We start from the raw sequence: 17650 nt of genomic DNA, 5'->3' as shown, positions 1-17650 counted from the left end.
CTGTTATAAACACTAGAGTGTGATTATAAACTGTTATAAAAACCATAGAGTCTGATTATGAACTGTTAAAAACACCATAGTGTTATTATAAACTGGTATAAACACCGGAGAGTGTGATTATAAACTGTTATAAACACCAGAGAGTATGATTATACACTATTATAAACATGGGGGAGTGTGATTATAAACTGTTATGAACATAAACACCAGAGAGTATGATTATACACTATTATAAACATGGGGGAGTGTGATTATAAACTGTTATGAACATAAACACCAGAGAGTATGATTATACACTATTATAAACATGGGGGAGTGTGATTATAAACTGTTATAAACACTGGAGAGTGTGATTATAAACTGGTATAAACACCGGAGAGTGTGATTATAAACTGTTATAAACACTGGAGGGTGTGATTATAAACTGTTATAAACACCAGAGAGTATGATTATACACTATTATAAACATGGGGGAGTGTGATTATAAACTGTTATGAACTAATTATCCGATGCTGTAAGATTTGTTAGTTAAGACTTAATGTATTTATTGTTTAATGTGTTTATTGTTCACTAGTTTGTTCTCCTGCAATAAAGTTTTGTTAAAGCGGAAGTGCCGCGGCGCGTTGAATTGTGGGGTGGAAATGGCGTCCTCCTGTACGTGTTGTTGACGCTTTTAGCTTTGTGTTGTTTGTTAAAGTAATTATCTTTATTATTTTAATCTGACTGCAGTAATGTGTTCAACACCGACACAAACACCCCAGTGAGAGCAGAAGTAAGCAGGTAAACACTCGCGTTTTACTAAAAACTCTGTTAGCATGTAGCTTTGTGTCTTCGGCTAACATGCTAACGGTTAGCTTTATGTCTTGTGTTCTGAGTTTCTATAGAAACCTTTCTGACAAAATATTATTGTTTGTGTGTGTGTGTGTGTGTGTGTGTCTGTCTGTCTGTCTGTGTGTGTGTGTGTGTGTGTGTGTCTGTGTGTCTGTGTGTGTATGTAGGTGTGTATGTGTCTGTCTGTGTGTGTCTGTCTGTCTGTCTGTGTGTGTCTGTCTGTGTGTGTGTGTATGTGTCTGTCTGTGTGTGTGTGTGTGTGTGTGTGTGTGTGTGTGTGTCTGTCTGTGTGTGTGTGTGTGTGTGTGTGTGTGTGTCTGTGTCTGTGTCTGTGTGTGTGTGTATGTAGGTGTGTATGTGTCTGTCTGTGTGTGTCTGTCTGTGTGTGTGTGTGTGTGTGTGTGTGTGTCTGTCTGTGTGTCTGTCTGTGTGTCTGTCTGTGTGTGTGTGTGTGTGTCTGTGTGTGTGTGTGTGTGTGTGTGTGTGTAATCAGCTCGTTATCAGTTAATTGTTCATTTCCTTGTTGTTGTTTGTGTTTCTCGCCTTGTAATGTCCGCTTTTGTAACCTGTGTGTTTTATCAAAGTAAAATGTCTCTCTCTCTCTCTCTCTCTCTCTCTCTCTCTCTCTCCAATTTCCCAGATCACCCAACAGGATCGCAGCCTCCCCGGAGAGATGGATGACGACGCGTCCCTGCACAGGTTAGAGGGCAGCGGCCCGGACTCTCAGGTGGGAGGTCTGATAGTTAAGAAGAAAAGTGCTTCATCGGAGCAGCACGTGTTCCGAGTCCCGGCTCCTCGTGTGTCTCTGCTCGGCCTCGACCTGCTCGCTGCTCAAAAACGCAAGGAGCGAGAAGGGAAGGAGCAGCAGAACTCAGACCTAGATGACCAAACGTCTAAAAAGTCCAAGGTGTCGTCCTACAGAGACTGGGAGGAGGGAAAGAGCGACTCTGGGTCTGACGAGGAGGATGAAGGCCAAGACAAGAGGAACGGGAAGAAGGAAAGGTGAGTCACAAAGGGCTATTTTTCTGTAGTGTGAAGGTTGTAGTGATGTGAGGATGTAAAGTTTACTAAAGATTTTAATGATGTGCTTTAGAAGGTGTTACCGTGCGTCAGGGGCAGAAACTCCTTCAAATCCCGGCGGCGTCAGCGAAGAATTCCGCAAAAAACACCAGCAAAGGGAGAAAGACCGGCGAGAGCACGGAGTCTACGCGTCGTCTAAAGACGACAAAAACAGAGACAAGGAGCGAGAGCGAGCCAGAGATAAAAACCGAGAGAGAGACAGAGAGAGGAAAAGTGATCGAGGTGAGGACCAGACATCACACTTCTGCTCTTCTCTGTTCCTACGTTCCATCCTGCATCTCCTACCGTTCCTTTACCTCCGTTTTCTCCTTTCTACTTTCTCACCATCCCTCCTCGCTCCCCCTTTCTCTTTTCCTCCCTCCCCTGTTTTTCATCTCTTGCCTTCTGCCATCTTTTTCTTCATTACACTTTCCTCTCCTCTTCTCTCCTCTTTGCTTCTCTTCTTTCTCCCTTCCATTACTTCTTATGTGTTCCTTCCTCCCATTCTCCTCTCCAAATTATTCTGTTTCTTATAATAAGTGTAAATGTGGATTGTTTCGTTGTTGGAGCAGACGATCGTGATCGCAGCCGGGGGTCCAGCAGCAGCCGCTCGGAGCACTCGGACGGCAGCGTGAGGAGCGAGCGCTCACAAAGAGACGTCTGGTCTGAGCGAATCAGCCGCGGGAGTCGCAGGGACGAACCTCAAACCCCCCGCAATCGACCCAGAGGTCAGTGGGTCGGTCCGACTTGTTCTACGTTTTGCATCCAAACATCTATGTAACTTGTGTGGCTCAGTGTGTGTGTGTGTGTGTGTGTGTGTGTGTGTGACGGTCGTGTTGTACACAGATGCTCCGACGCCATCTGCCTCTAGCTGGGATGAAGACGACAGCGGCTACGCTAGCGCACGCCGTTCCCACTGGGAGAGCCCGTCTCCGTCCCCCTCTCACCGCGAGACCGAACGCTCTGAGCGCAGCTCTCGCTCGGGCCGAGACAGCGAGAGGAGAGACAAGTGAGATTCTCTTCCGTTTTTCTTTTTCCCTAATCATCAGACGATCCCCGTTACTGTCGTTAAAACCCTGTGCCCTGTTTTTGGTTGTAAGGTCAGCGAGGGCTCGTTACCCAGACGACACACCCCTGCCCACGCCATCGTACAAATACAACGAGTGGGCCAACGACAGGAAACATCTGGGCTCCACCCCTCGTCTCTCCAGAGGAAAAGGTGTGTGTTCCTTTATTCTAACCCAACCTCACCGTAGAGAACGAATCGGAATCGGAATCAGAATCAGGTTTATTGGCCAAGTGTTTAACTATACAAGACAATACAGATGTGATACAAAAGAGTATTAAATATTAATACAGAATATAAAGTACATAAAGTGTGGGAGTGTAAATAAATATATTGTGTAATAACTATATTGTGTAATATTAAGCTTTGAGTTGTTAATCAGGGTGATTGTCTGTCTGTAGCGCCTGACAGAAGGGAGGAGCTGTAAGAGGGTGTGTCCAGGGTGTAAAGGGTCAGTGGTGAGGTTTACTGGTGAGGTTTACTGCCCGGGTTCTGGTTCTAGTGTCTAGTGTCATCTAGTGCCAAGTCCTGGGGGGGTGGGCAGGGGGGAACCAGTTATTATTTCTGCTGTTGTTACTGTGCGTTACAGTCTGTTACTGTCCTGTTTAGTTTCTGCACCAAACTAGATGGTGATGGATGTGAACAGGACAGATTCTATGACTGCAGTGTAGAACAGCACCAACAGCTCCTGTGGCAGAACATAATCATTAATCGATGTAGAAAGTGTCTTGGGATTAAAGCAGCGTGATTAAAGACATTATTTCCCTGTAACAGCACGTCCTGAAGTGGGTTATATCTCAAATACATCCGGTTACTTAATATGTTCATAGAGAAGATCCAGAAAAACAAAAACGCTTCTTTTTCTTCCACACAGATGTTTGTATGTTCAGAGTAAATGTTGGTATCAAACCCATTTCTGCTCTCTGAGAAGCTCCGAGTGTTTGTTCGTCTAAAAAGCGGCTCAGGTTTCTCTTCATCACTAAAATTCAGTGTAAGATCATCAACAGAGGGAAAAACACACGTCTAAAACACGCCGAAAGAACGATTTATTTTAGATCAGACTCACAGACACGACATCAGACGTTACTCCGTTCCACCTGCAGTGTTCTGGTAATAACAGTTCATCGTGTTCTCCCGTGCGCTGAAGGTAAGAAGGAGGACGGCGAGGACGGCATCAGTTTCGATAACGAGGAGGAGAAGGAGCAGTGGGAGGAAGACCAGAGGGTCAGTGTGCACTCCTTCTCATTCGATTAGTAATCTGATGTCAATCATTTTCACATGAAACGTTTTTTAACCGTCCGACAGCAAGCGGACCGAGACTGGTACATGATGGACGAGGGCTATGACGAATTCCACAACCCTCTGACTTCCAGCTCGGAGGAGTACGTGAAGAAGAGAGAGCAGATTTTACAGAAGCAGACCCAGAAACGCATTTCTGCACAGAGACGGCAGATTAACGAGGTACGACAAACAGGGGGACAAAATCACGGGAATTTTCAAGGGTGGAAACTTTCCATGGGGATAAACTGGGAATTAAAAAAAAAATTCAGAGTTGTCTATGACAAGGAACTTAAATGTAGTTAAAAAAAATCTTGCAGTATAATTTTGTTTAAAACCACAAGATTTAATGTAATTTAAGTTAATTTGTACCCTGAGTTCCTCGGTCACTTGCACACAGCACACTGCTTACTGGAAGGCCATTGAGGCCAAACCCCCTGCAGGTACTTACATTCTTCTATAACATGCACAGTAACACTTTATTTTAGGCTCATTTAACTAGATGCTTATTAGCATGAATATTAATAGAATATTGGCTGTTTATTAGTGCTTATTAAGCACATATTAATGCCTTATTCTGCATGACCTTATTCTACATTCTTAACTGTACCCAATACCTAAACTTAATAACTACCTTATTAACTCTTAATAAGCAGTAAATTAGGAGTGCTACCACATACACAGATTAGCCCCCACCCACCCACACACCCACCCACACACACACACACACACACACACACACACACACACACACACACACACACAGACTCACTCACTTGAGCTTAATTTTTGATTGAGACTTTTTTAGAAGGGCAAAGTGTGGGGATGCTTTCATTTTACAGCAATCATAGGGTAATATGTTTATTGTTTATTACAAGCATAATAATGTTTATTATGCTTTTGTGTTACTCAATAAATCAATTAAAGTTCTACTTACAATTAAATCAGTCATGACATCATGTATAAAATGTGTATTACCTTACTTGCACGTCTGCTTATGACCAAACAACATGTTTATTTATGTTTGTATACGATTCAGTTTATATAAATTTCCCTATATTTAAATATAACTCCCATAAATTCCTGTAAATTCACATAAAGTTTCCAATTTGGAATATTTCCAAAATTCCCCAGATTAAGTTTCCTCCCCTTTGCAACCCTAATGACAAACGGACAGAAGTCAGTCCGGCGTCTCGGCCGCGTTCCGTACCGCCGCTTTAATCGTAGAGACGCTTCGTCTTACAGTTTCCTGTAGTTTAACGTCACTTTTCACGTTTATTAAGTCGACTGTTTCATCTTTGCTTCAAAAACATCACCTTGACGCCGAGTTCATGAGGGTTTGTTTGTGTCCCGGTTTAAACGCCGGACGTCTTCGTGTCGGAGGCGGTTTTTTTTCTCTTCTTCCGCGATGAGATTCCTGAGTGCGATTTTTAGAACGATTCCCGCTCGGCTCTGAAGGTGTGAACGCACTCCGTACCGTTTGTCTTTACTCCTCCTCACCTGTAGATCATAACCACTTCGTGTCTCCTCTGAGAACTAAAACCTTACACCTGGATTTCTGTAGAGCTGCTGGTTAAAGGTGCAATACAGAGAAAAAAGGGCGGAGCCTATCGGTTAATAACTTAATCCCTCTTCAGGACAACGAGCGCTGGGAGACGAACCGCATGTTGACCAGCGGTGTGGTGCAGCGTCTGGAAGTGGACGAGGACTTTGAAGAAGACAACGCAGCACGGGTTCACCTGCTCGTCCACAACCTCGTCCCTCCTTTTCTAGACGGCAGAATCGTCTTCACCAAGCAGGTAAAAGGCCACGATGATTATTATTATTATTATTATTAAATCTCACGCCGTATCAGCTCAAAGTGTCCGTCAGTCCAGCGACGCTTTTTAAAGAAACCTGTCCAGGGTCCACGTGAAAGACATAACACCTTAAAGAAGGTTCGTCCCAAACTAGAGTCGTAACGACACCTTAATGAAGGGTTTATTAAATATGGATTTACTATTATAACAGTATATAAAGAGCAGGATGAAGCTTGGCATCACAGAAGGCGTCTGTTTGAGGTCAAAATATCTGACCGAACGCTAGACGACGGTCCGACGCGTCCGACCCATCGGGACAGTTTATTATCCTTTATTATTTAGTAAAGACCCATCGGGACAGTTTATTATCCTTTATTATTTAGTAAAGACCCATCGGGACAGTTTATTATCCTTTATTATTTAGTAAAGACCCATCGGGACAGTTTATTATCCTTTATTATTTAGTAAAGACCCATCGGGACAGTTTATTATCCTTTATTATTTATAAGCCCATCGGGACAGTTTATTATCCTTTATTATTTAGTAAAGACCCATCGGGACAGTTTATTATATTGTTCATGAGCGAATTTTCTATTATCTATATCTCATATCTATCTATCTTTTATATGTCTATATTAGTTATTATTTTTTATCTGTATAGGAATTATATATGATATAATATTATATATGTATATATCTTAATATATATATATAGTTCTATATATAGATATATATAATTTATGTCTATATAATATATCTATATTTTATATGTATACTCTATATATATGTATATATATATCTTGCTATATATTTTATCTCTGTCAGTCTATATATATTTATATAATAAGATTATTCTGTGTTCTATATAAATATCTATCATATATTTCTATAGTATGGTATCTATATATAAATAATATTTATATATATAATATATATCTATATATCTATATATCTTGCTCTATCTATATCTATATACTATCATATGTTGTCTAGTAATCTCTCTATATATATTTTCATTTATACATCTCTATTATATCTATATCAGATATCTCTTTTTATATATCCTATATCTATAAACTCTACTTCTCTATCTAGATATCTCTAATTTATACCTACTACTCTCGTCTCGCTCTCTCTCTCTCTCTATCCTCTCGCTCTCTCTCTCTCTCTATCTATATAGCTATCGCGATCTCTCTCTCTCTATTTCTCTTCTCTATCTCTCTCTTCTCTCTACTTATAATTCTCGTCTCTCTCTCTCTCTCTGTCTCTCTCTCTCTGTCTCTCTCTCTCTCTCTCTCTCTCTCTCTCAATTCCCTTTCTCCTCTCTCTCTCTCTCTCTCTCTCTCTCTCTCTCTCTCTCTCTCTCTCTCTCTCTCTGTTTATTTTTTAACCCCAGTAAACTTGTTAAAACTTTAACATAAGCAGTAATATAACTGTTTGTGTTCTTATTAATATAAAAATCAGTAAACAGATACAAAGATACACAAAATCCTGAATATTTAAATCGGTTCATTTTGTGACGTCGAACAGACAGATTTAGATTTATTTAGGACTATCGGCCCTTTACTGCGAGTCTCCTGCAGCATGATGTTAAGAACACGACACGGTTTAATTCGTCACCAGACGCCTGAGATGTAGTTGATGTCTGGATGATTCTGTACAACAGAGTAACCAAGGTTTATTCCCCTTCTCGTCCAGCCCGAGCCGGTCATCCCGGTGAAAGACGCCACCTCAGACATGGCCATCATCTCCCGTAAAGGCAGCCAGCTGGTGCGCAAACACAGGGAGCAGAAGGAGCGCAAGAAGGTGATGTCTCCATGTGTCACATTCGTCTCCAGCTTCTGTCCCTCAGTTATGTCATCGCTCAGAGACATGATGCGGATCATTAATAATCACATGATGTTAAACACCCCTCCTGCCCCCGAGCCTGTAAGCGCCCCCTGCCCCGAGCCTTTCAAGCCCTGCCCCCGAGCATTAACGACCTGCCCCCGAGACTTAACGCCCTGCCCCCGAGCCTTAACGCCCTGCCCCCGAGCCTTAACGCCCTGCCCCCGAGCCTTAACGCCCTGCCCCCGAGCCTTAACGCCCTGCCCCCGAGCCTTAACGCCCTGCCCCCGAGCCTTAACGCCCTGCCCCCGAGCCTTAACGCCCTGCCCCCGAGCCTTAACGCCCTGCCCCCGAGCCTTAACGCCCTGCCCATACTGATCTGATCCCTAACATTAGTAATTAGTTCACGACTCTTTAAATAAAGAGCTTCATGTGATTTCTTCCCTTCTGCCCTTCAGTCTGCTGTTTTATTTTTGTTTGTTTTCCAAACTTCCCTTAAAATGTAGTTTTGTACTTGTTAGTCGTTGGTTCTGAGACCCAAACGTTCAGGAGGACACGTTCATAAACCTGTGTGTTTTTCACTGGTCCAGGCGCAGCACAAACACTGGGAGCTCGCTGGGACCAAACTGGGAGACATCATGGGCATCAAGAAGGAGGAAGACAGTTCTGATGCTAAGCATGTCGGAGAGGACGGGGCTGTGGACTACAAGTACGTGTTCACCACACACACACACACACACACACACACACACACAGTCAGGAGATAAAACACTGAACCTCACAGATGTGTGTGCTGTAGAGAGGGAGAAATACGTCACGCTGGATAATTAGCTGAAGTTGGACATCAACAGACGAACGTCAGGTCGAACACACGACAAAGTTAAGAAGAGCAAAAAAGACGATAAAGCTGTGAAAGATAACTGAAGCTGCTCGAGTCAGAAACACAGAGCTGAACTTTTTACCTCACTGACGTTAAAGCGCGAGACGAGGCGTTATTTAAAGAGGACGAACGCTGGAGTTATCCAATCAGGACTGTCGATACGTGAATATGTAAATAAGATCTCTCTCTTTCTCTTTCTCTGTTTCTCTCTCTCTCTCTCTCTCACTCTCCTCTCTCTTTTTCTCTCTCTCTCTCTTGCTCTCTCTCTCTCTTGCTCTCTCTCTCTCTCCTCTCTCTTGCTCTCTCTCTCTCTCGCTCTCTCTCTCCTCTTTCTCTTCTCTCTCAATCTCTCTCTCTCTCTCTCTCTGTAGGACAGAGCAGAAGTTTGCTGAACACATGAAGGAGAAGAATGAAGCCAGCAGTGACTTTGCTAAAAAAAAGACTCTCCTGGAACAGAGACAGTATCTTCCCATCTTCGCCGTTCGCCAGCAGCTGCTCAACATCATCAGGTTGGTGGACGACTCTGAGTGTGTACGTTAAAGGTGGGGTCTCCGTCGTTTGAGAAATGCTTCCGAAAACTGCGTTAGGCCACCAAACAAGACACGCCCCTTACTGCTCATTGGCTACACATTTGTTTTGATTTTTCTGTTTAGCTTGTCGTCCCGACTCGGGTTTCTGAAGCATTTCTCAAATATCGTAGACCCCACCTTTAATGCTTTATAGCAATGCGTGCACTCGGTGTGTAAACGGACGTGTAGCCGCCGCTCCCATGACGTTTTCTGTATAAAGGGACTCGTTCCTGCAGCCGAATCGTCATCTAACGTCTGTTTGTATCCTGGATAATGACAGAGACAACAGTATTGTGATCGTGGTGGGTGAGACGGGCAGCGGGAAGACCACGCAGCTCACACAGTACCTACACGAGGACGGCTACACCAGCTACGGCATGGTGGGATGCACGCAGCCTCGCAGAGTGGCAGCCATGAGCGTGGCCAAGAGAGTGAGCGAGGAGATGAACAGCAACCTGGGAGAGGAGGTCAGATTCTCTCAGTTTCTAAACGCTACAAACTGGAATGAGTATTTTCTATAACACCGACACCTGGTGGACAAATTAAGAATTACACGCCTGCTTAGAAGAAAACCAGATGTAGATTTAATCTCATCTGTCCGTCTGTCTTTTTCATTTTAGTCCTTAAAATGAACTCTTTTTATATCAAAAACAAATGTGTTTCACTTTCTGCTTGAAAGTTGCTTGGTGGGGGGAAAAAAGGACAAACCCCAAGATGTTTAAAGATTTAACTCACTGGATGCTGATGTGCTGCAGTTTCTTTTTCTTTCTCTCTCACTTTATATCTCTCTGATCCGAGCAGGTTGGTTACGCCATCCGTTTTGAGGACTGCACTTCTGAGAAGACCATAATTAAGTACATGACTGACGGGATCCTGCTGCGTGAGTCTCTGCGTGAGTCTGATCTGGACCACTACAGCGCCGTCATCATGGACGAGGCACACGAGCGCTCGCTGAACACCGACGTGCTGTTCGGCCTGCTCCGGGAGGTCAGTGTTCGACGCCCACACCTCGTCTCAGAGCACTGAGGGAGTCGGTGTAAAGTCTGTGCAGCTTTTCATACTTCCCTCTTTCAGGTGGTGTCACGACGCTCTGACTTGAAGCTCATCGTCACGTCGGCCACAATGGACTCGGACAAATTTGCAGCGTTCTTCGGAAATGTTCCCATCTTTAACATTCCCGGTAGGACGTTCCCTGTGGACATCCTGTTCAGTAAGGTAAGGTGTTATGTGCTCTCTCTTCTGTTCTTTAATGGAGTTTTAGTCTAAAGGTTGTTTTTAAAGTCGTGTGTGTCGTGTGTGTGTCGTGTGTGTGTCGTGTGTGTGTCGTGCGTGTGTCGTGCGTGTGTCGTGCGTGTGTCGTGCGTGTGTCGTGCGTGTGTCGTGCGTGTGTCGTGCGTGTGTCGTGTGTGTCGCGTGTGATTGTGTGTGTGTGTCGCGGTGTGTGTGTGTGGTGTGTCGCGGTGTGTGTGTGTGTGTGTGTGTGGTGTGTCGCGCGTGTGGTGTGTCGCGCGTGTGTTTGTCGTGTGTGCGTGTTTGTCGTGTGTGCGTGCGCGTGTGTGTCGTGCGCGTGCGTGTCGCGCGTGTCGCGTGTGTCGCGTGTGTGTGTCGCGTGTGTGTGTCGCGTGTGTGTGTCGCGTGTGTGTGTCGCGTGTGTGTGTCGCGTGTGTGTGTCGCGTGTGTGTGTCGCGTGTGTGTGTCGCGTGTGTGTGTCGCGTGTCGTGTGTCGCGTGTCGTGTGTCGCGCGTGTGTGTGTGTCACGTGTGTGTCGCGTGTGTGTGTCGCGTGTCGTGTGTCGCGTGTCGTGTGTCGCGCGCGTGTGTCGTGTGTGTCGTGTGTGTGCGCGTGTCGTGTGTGTTTGTTGCGTGTGTGTGTAGACTCCTCAGGAAGACTATGTGGAAGCTGCAGTGAAACAGGCCTTGCAGATCCACCTCAGTGGTATGGTGGGAGATATTCTCATCTTCATGCCTGGTCAGGAGGACATCGAGGTGAAGAACTTTACCTGTATTAAAGGATACAATTTTTTATATCAATTTTAATCGTTCTTCGTATAATTCAGAATATTGTACCAGTAATTTATTAGCCGTTAGCGTCATCTTTAAAGTGTCAGGACCGTGCTGTTTCCCGCTGACCCTCGTGTGACTGCAGGTGACGTCAGATCAGATCGTGGAGAGATTGGAGGAGCTGGAGAACGCTCCTGCCCTTGCAGTCCTGCCCATCTACTCCCAGCTGCCCTCAGACCTGCAGGCCAAGATCTTCCAGAAGGTACCACATCTTATCTGCTCCACCTGCTTCACTGCAAACGTCTCAAAGGAGATTTGAGTCTCAGCTCTGTGTTGTTTGCTTGACTGGAATCCATGAATGTCCTCTAGTTACTGTGGCCACCTGGTGGTGATACAAAGCGTTGCATCTTCTACACAAATCTGAATAATCAGGAGTTTTATTTATAACAAATGTTTTTTTTTTATAAACAATGATGTTATAGCGTGAAGTTAATAAGTGTAGCAGGTTGTTATAACTCAGGGTTCTAATGCTTTGTTCAGGCTCCAGACGGAGTGAGGAAGTGCATCGTGGCCACCAACATCGCCGAGACGTCTCTGACCGTAGACGGCATCATGTTTGTTGTGGACGCTGGATACTGCAAACTCAAGGTATTAAAGAACTCTGATTTTTTTTTACATTTAAATGACTTTTCTGCACTTAGTCTCGTTAACTGTTAACTGTTTCTGATGTTTGTTTCATCAGGTGTTCAACCCACGTATAGGTATGGACGCGCTGCAGGTTTATCCCATCAGCCAGGCTAACGCTAACCAGCGCGCGGGCCGAGCTGGGAGAACTGGGCCAGGCCAGTGTTACAGGTAAAACTCACTCACACACCATTAGCATTAGTATTAGCATAGCTGTAGTAGACCTCTGAGGAGATGAAGACAGAGCAGGATGAGCTCTCTAAGCATCTCGACTCACGAGCGTGTCACGTCTCCATGGTGATGTGTAGGTTGTACACCCAGAGCGCCTTCAAGAACGAGATGCTGACCACCACCATCCCTGAGATCCAGCGCACGAACCTGGCGAACGTGGTGCTGCTGCTGAAGTCTCTGGGTGTACAGGACCTGCTGCTCTTCCACTTCATGGATCCACCACCTGAAGACAACATGCTCAACTCCATGTACCAGCTGTGGATCCTCGGTGCTCTGGACAACACGGGTAAGAAGAAGCAGGGCATAAAAACTGAGACCTGTAGCTCAGGAGGTTTACTCATCAGTAATCTGTCTGTTTCTCTCTCTCTCTCACCAAAATAAATAATCTATTATAGCTATTCTCTATCGTTTTCTCTCTCTCTCTGTATAGACTCTCTCTCTCTATGTATCTATCTTTATCGAAAATATATATCTCTGTCTATATATTTGTATATCTTTCTGTATATATATCTCTCGTATATCTCTATCTATGTATACTCTATATATTTGTATATCTTTATGTTTTATATATATATTATATAGATAGATAATTGGTAATATATATATATATATATCTCTAACCCTACTATCTCTTTCTCTCTCTTGTTTCTCTTCTCTCTCTGTATCATCTATTCTGTAACTGCTATCTCTCTTTTGTATCTCTTCTGGATATATCTATCTCATATCGTATATATCTATATATCGATCCCCTCCCTCCTCTTTCTCCTTCTCTCTGTTTCTCTCTCTCTCTGTTATCAGACTCTCTCTCATCTATGTTCTCTCTCTTTATCGCAACTATCTCTATCTTTCTCATCTATTTGTATCTCTTTGTTTATCTCTGTATCTTCTATATCTCGTAGTGGATATGTATATCTCTCGAGTATCGCTATCTAGTATATGCTTTTGTATACATGCTCTGCTCTCGCTATATCTCTCTATATATATCTATATATCTCTATATAGTCGTCTATATCTCTCTCTATCTCTCTATCTCTATCTATCATATTCTATAGGTCAATATCTAGTTGCTATCTATCTCTATGGATGATCTTTGTCTCTCTCTCTACTCTATGTCTACGCGGGAGCTCAGAGAGTTCTATGCATACGAGACGTCGGACAAAAAGAGCAGAGAAAACACAAACATTCCCAGCAGCCCAATCTCATAGACTATCTCGCTGTAATCTCTCTCTACTTACTCTCTTATCTCTCTCTCTATCTTTCCTGTCTGTCGTTCTCTATGCACAAAACTCTCTCTGTCTATCCATCAAACTCTCTCTGTCTCTATCTCTACTCATCTCTCCTATCTCTCTCTCTTCTATATCTCTCTCTGATATCTCTATTCTGTGGTCTCTCTCTCTGTATCTCTCTCTCTCTCTCTCTCTCTCTGTATCTCTCTCTCTCTCTCTCTCTCTCTCTCTCTCTCTCTCTCTTTCTCTGTCTGTCTGTCTCTCTCTGCCCCCACCTCTCTCTGTCTCTCCCTCCCTCTCTCTCTCTGTCTCTCTCTCTCTCTCTCTCTCTCTCTCTCTCTCTCTCTGTGTCTCTCTCTCTGTATCTCTCTCTCTCTCTCTCTCTCACTCTCTCTCTCTCTCTCTCTCTCTCTCTCTCTCTCTCTCTCTCTCTCTCTCTCTGTCTCTCTCTCTGTATCTCTCTCTCTCCCTCTCTCTCTCTCTCTCTCTGCCTGCCCCCCCCAGGCTCCCTGACACCGACAGGTCGGCTCATGGTGGAGTTTCCTTTAGACCCAGCTCTGTCTAAGATGCTGATCGTGTCCTGTGACATGGGCTGCAGTGCTGACATCCTCATCATCGTCTCCATGTTATCAGTTCCAACCATCTTCTACAGGCCCAAGGTTTGTCTTTAATAATACAGCTTTATGGTCGTCATGTAAACCACTAAGTATCACGTTTATACCAAATTAATATGTAAAGCACAACACACCTTTTTTACACCTTCATTAGACCATGATTAAGAAGTCAGACCCGATGACTGTGTGTGAGAGATTTATTGTCCTGCTCCCATCAGGGCCGAGAGGAAGAGAGCGACCAGGTGAGGGAGAAGTTTGCTGTACCTGAGAGCGATCACCTGACCTACCTCAACGTCTTCCTGCAGTGGAAAAACAACAACTATTCCAGCATCTGGTGCAACGAGCACTTCATACACACCAAAGCCATGCGCAAGGTACTGACACCTCAGTAGCTGTTAGGGTTTGTGTGTGTGTGTGTCTGTCTGTCGGTCTGAGTGTGTGTGTGTGTGTGTGTGTGTGTCTGTCTGTCTGTCTGTCGGTCTGAGTGTGTGTGTGTCTGTCTGTCTGTCGGTCTGAGTGTGTGTGTGTCTGTCTGTCGGTCTGAGTGTGTGTGTGTGTTTGTGTCTGTGTGTGTGTGTGTGTGTGTGTGTGTGTCTGTCTGTCTGTCTGTCTGTCGGTCTGAGTGTGTGTGTGTTTGTGTCTGTTGGTCTGATTATGTGTGTGTCTGTCTGTCTCTGTCTGTCGGTCTGAGTGTGTGTGTGTGTGTCTGTCTTTTTGCCAGTCTGAGTGTGTGTCTGTCGGTCTGAGTGTGTGTGTGTGTGTCTGTCGGTCTGAGTGTGTGTGTTTGTGTCTGTCGGTCTGAGTGTGTGTGTGTGTGTGTCTGTCGGTCTGAGTGTGTGTGTGTGTGTGTGTGTGTGTCTGTCTGTCTGAGTGTGTGTGTGTGTGTGTGTGTGTCTCTCGGTCTGTGTGTGTGTGTCTGTCTGTTAGTCTGAGTGTGTGTATTTGTGTCTGTCAGTCTGTCAGTCTGTCTGTCAGTCTGAGTGTGTGTATTTGTGTCTGTCTGTCTGTCAGTCTGTCTGTCAGTCTGAGTGTGTGTGTGTGTGTGTGTGTGTGTGTCTGTCTGTCTGTCTGTCTGTCTGTCTGTCTGTCGGTCTGAGTGTGTGTGTTTGTGTCTGTTGGTCTGATTATGTGTGTGTCTGTCTGTCTCTGTCTGTCGGTCTGAGTGTGTCTGTCTTTTTGCCAGTCTGAGTGTGTGTGTGTGTGTGTGTGTCTGTCGGTCTGAGTGTGTGTGTTTGTGTCTGTCGGTCTGAGTGTGTGTGTGTGTGTCTGTCGGTCTGAGTGTGTGTGTGTGTGTGTGTGTGTGTGTCTGTCTGTCTGTCTGAGTGTGTGTGTGTGTGTGTGTGTGTGTGTGTGTGTCTCTCGGTCTGTGTGTGTGTGTCTGTCTGTTAGTCTGAGTGTGTGTATTTGTGTCTGTCTGTCTGTCAGTCTGTCAGTCTGTCTGTCAGTCTGAGTGTGTGTATTTGTGTCTGTCTGTCTGTCAGTCTGTCTGTCAGTCTGAGTGTGTGTGTGTTTGTGTCTGTTGGTCTGAGTGTGTGTGTGTGTGTGTGTATGTCTGTCTGTCTGAGTGTGTGCGTCTGTCTGTTGGTCTGTCTGTCGGTCTGAGTGTGTGTGTGTGTGTGTGTGTCTGTCTTTTTGCCAGTGTGAGTGTGTGTGTGTGTGTGTGTGTGTGTGTCTCTGTCGGTCTGTAGTAAGGTGGTACAGTGGTTAAATCTCTGGGATGTTGTTCTGAAGGGTTCGATCCCCAGTGCTGATGAGCTGCCACAGTTGGGCCCTTGATGGAGGCCCTTAACCCTCTCTGCTCCAGTGGGGCTGTATCATGTCTGACCCTGTGCACTGACCACAACCTTTAATGTTAGGATATGTGATGTGATGTCGATGTGACAGAATAAGACTCGTGTTGTCCTGTATCACAGGTCAGGGAGGTTCGAGCTCAGCTGAAGGACATCATGGTGCAGCAGAAGATAAACCTGGTGTCCTGTGGCTCCGACTGGGATGTGATCAGGAAGTGCATCTGTGCTGCTTATTTCCACCAGGCGGCTAAGCTGAAGGTTCATCACACACTTGTATACATATGGGGCAAAATATCTCTGGGGTTTATGCCACACTGTAAATAAGGGGCTAAGAGAAGTAAATTACCCTCATCCAAAAAATGTATTGGACCAAAATGGTGTCATAATTATTGGCACCCTCAGAACTTTTGACTTGTGTAGACTGGGATGTCTTCATGTTGTCGAGCGTCACTCAATAACACCAGTTATTTTATCTGGAGAGTGAAACAACATGGCAGCAGCTACAGGACATGGCAGCAGCTACAGGACATGGCAGCAGCTACAGACCTGCTCATGTTGCTTATCATTTTGTTTTGTGAGATCACATCATTCGTGGGTTTAATAAACCTGAGGCCAGGCAGATTCTATTAGAGGTTTGCGGTATTGTATAATGTGTGTGTGTGTGTGTGTGTGTGTGTGTGTGTGTGTGTGTTTGCAGGGCATAGGGGAGTATGTGAACGTGCGAACAGGTATGCCGTGTCACCTCCACCCCACCAGCTCTCTCTTTGGCATGGGCTACACCCCTGATTACATCATCTACCACGAACTGGTCATGACCACCAAGGTAACGTCCAGTCTGCTGTCTCTGTCTCTGTCTCTCTCTCACTCACTCGCGCACTCTCTCTTTATCTCTCTCTCTCTCTCTTACTCACGCACTCTTTCTCTCTCTGTCTGTCTCTCTCTTTCTGTCTGTATCACTCACTTGTGCTCTCTCTCTTTCTCTCTCTGTCTATCTCTCTTTCTCTGTCTGTCTGTCTGTCTCTTACTCGTGCTCTCTCTGTGTGTCTCTCTCTCTCTCTCTGTCTCTTTTTCTCTCTGTCTCTCTCTCTCTGTCTGCTTCTCTCTCTCTCTCTCTCTCTCTCTCTCTCTCTCTCTCTCACTCACTCACTCACGCATGCTCTCTTTCTCTATCTCTCTCTCTCTTACTCGCACACTCTCACTTTCTCTCTCTGTCTGTCTCTTTCTGTCTGTATCTCTCTTTCTATCTCTCTCTCTGTCTGTCTGTCTGTCTGTCTGTCTGTCTATCTGTCTGTCTCTCTCTCACTCACTCGTGCTCTCTCTGTGTCTCTCTGTGTCTCTCTCTCTTTCTCTCTCTGTCTCTCTGTCTTTCTGTCTCTTTCTGTCTCTCTCTCTCTCTCTCTCTCTCTCTCTCTCTCTCTCTCTCTCTCTCTCTCTCTCTCTCTCTCTCTCTGTGTCTCTTTCTCCCCCTTTTCCCATTTCATCCCAAACCCACCCTGAGGCTCGGACCGTTTTAAATTCTCCGTGCGGTCGCGGAGACGACGTGACCGCCATCATCTCTATAACTGATTCATATTCACTGCTCTGATTTAGTTTAAATATTAATATTACAGACATTTATAAATCCTTCTTTAATGCACCATTCTAGCTTTTGTCGTATTCACGGACGGACAGAACGATTTATCGATCGCTTTATTGATCCCTGAAGGAAATTGTTTTGTCACTGCTGAAAATGCTGCTGAACACGATGCCCGGAATCACAAGGTCACGAGGACGCGTAGTAACATAAAGGCAAAGTG

The 17650-nt window shown here is 45.0% G+C and overlaps 1 protein-coding gene across 2 annotated transcripts in view; it reads left to right on the top strand.

Annotated features, from left to right (window-relative positions):
- Positions 1 to 617: 617 nt before the first annotated feature.
- The window catches only part of dhx38 (DEAH (Asp-Glu-Ala-His) box polypeptide 38), a 29985-nt gene continuing 12952 nt past the window's right edge, over positions 618 to 17650 (top strand). Inside the window, exons 1-24 of one of the 2 annotated variants that reach the window (XM_047810413.1) lie at positions 618 to 780; positions 1472 to 1833; positions 1928 to 2133; positions 2463 to 2618; positions 2737 to 2899; positions 2991 to 3109; positions 4104 to 4180; positions 4262 to 4417; positions 5872 to 6033; positions 7732 to 7839; positions 8451 to 8569; positions 9112 to 9249; positions 9590 to 9776; positions 10111 to 10296; positions 10384 to 10524; positions 11184 to 11294; positions 11455 to 11571; positions 11850 to 11957; positions 12052 to 12164; positions 12302 to 12510; positions 13955 to 14109; positions 14283 to 14438; positions 15978 to 16112; positions 16552 to 16677. In XM_047810413.1, the coding sequence (XP_047666369.1) occupies positions 1505 to 1833; positions 1928 to 2133; positions 2463 to 2618; positions 2737 to 2899; positions 2991 to 3109; positions 4104 to 4180; positions 4262 to 4417; positions 5872 to 6033; positions 7732 to 7839; positions 8451 to 8569; positions 9112 to 9249; positions 9590 to 9776; positions 10111 to 10296; positions 10384 to 10524; positions 11184 to 11294; positions 11455 to 11571; positions 11850 to 11957; positions 12052 to 12164; positions 12302 to 12510; positions 13955 to 14109; positions 14283 to 14438; positions 15978 to 16112; positions 16552 to 16677 (3477 nt within the window). In that variant the 5' untranslated portion in view covers positions 618 to 780; positions 1472 to 1504. Of the gene's footprint in view, positions 781 to 1471; positions 1834 to 1924; positions 2134 to 2462; positions 2619 to 2736; positions 2900 to 2990; positions 3110 to 4103; positions 4181 to 4261; positions 4418 to 5871; positions 6034 to 7731; positions 7840 to 8450; positions 8570 to 9111; positions 9250 to 9589; positions 9777 to 10110; positions 10297 to 10383; positions 10525 to 11183; positions 11295 to 11454; positions 11572 to 11849; positions 11958 to 12051; positions 12165 to 12301; positions 12511 to 13954; positions 14110 to 14282; positions 14439 to 15977; positions 16113 to 16551; positions 16678 to 17650 lie in introns of both variants that reach the window. The other variant, XM_047810412.1, reaches the window with a different exon arrangement.

Source organism: Tachysurus fulvidraco, chromosome 2, assembly GCF_022655615.1.
Source record: "Tachysurus fulvidraco isolate hzauxx_2018 chromosome 2, HZAU_PFXX_2.0, whole genome shotgun sequence".
NCBI lineage: Eukaryota > Metazoa > Chordata > Actinopteri > Siluriformes > Bagridae > Tachysurus > Tachysurus fulvidraco.
The sequence above is the reverse complement of the archived record's forward strand: the minus strand, read 5'-3'. Positions and strand labels throughout refer to the sequence as shown.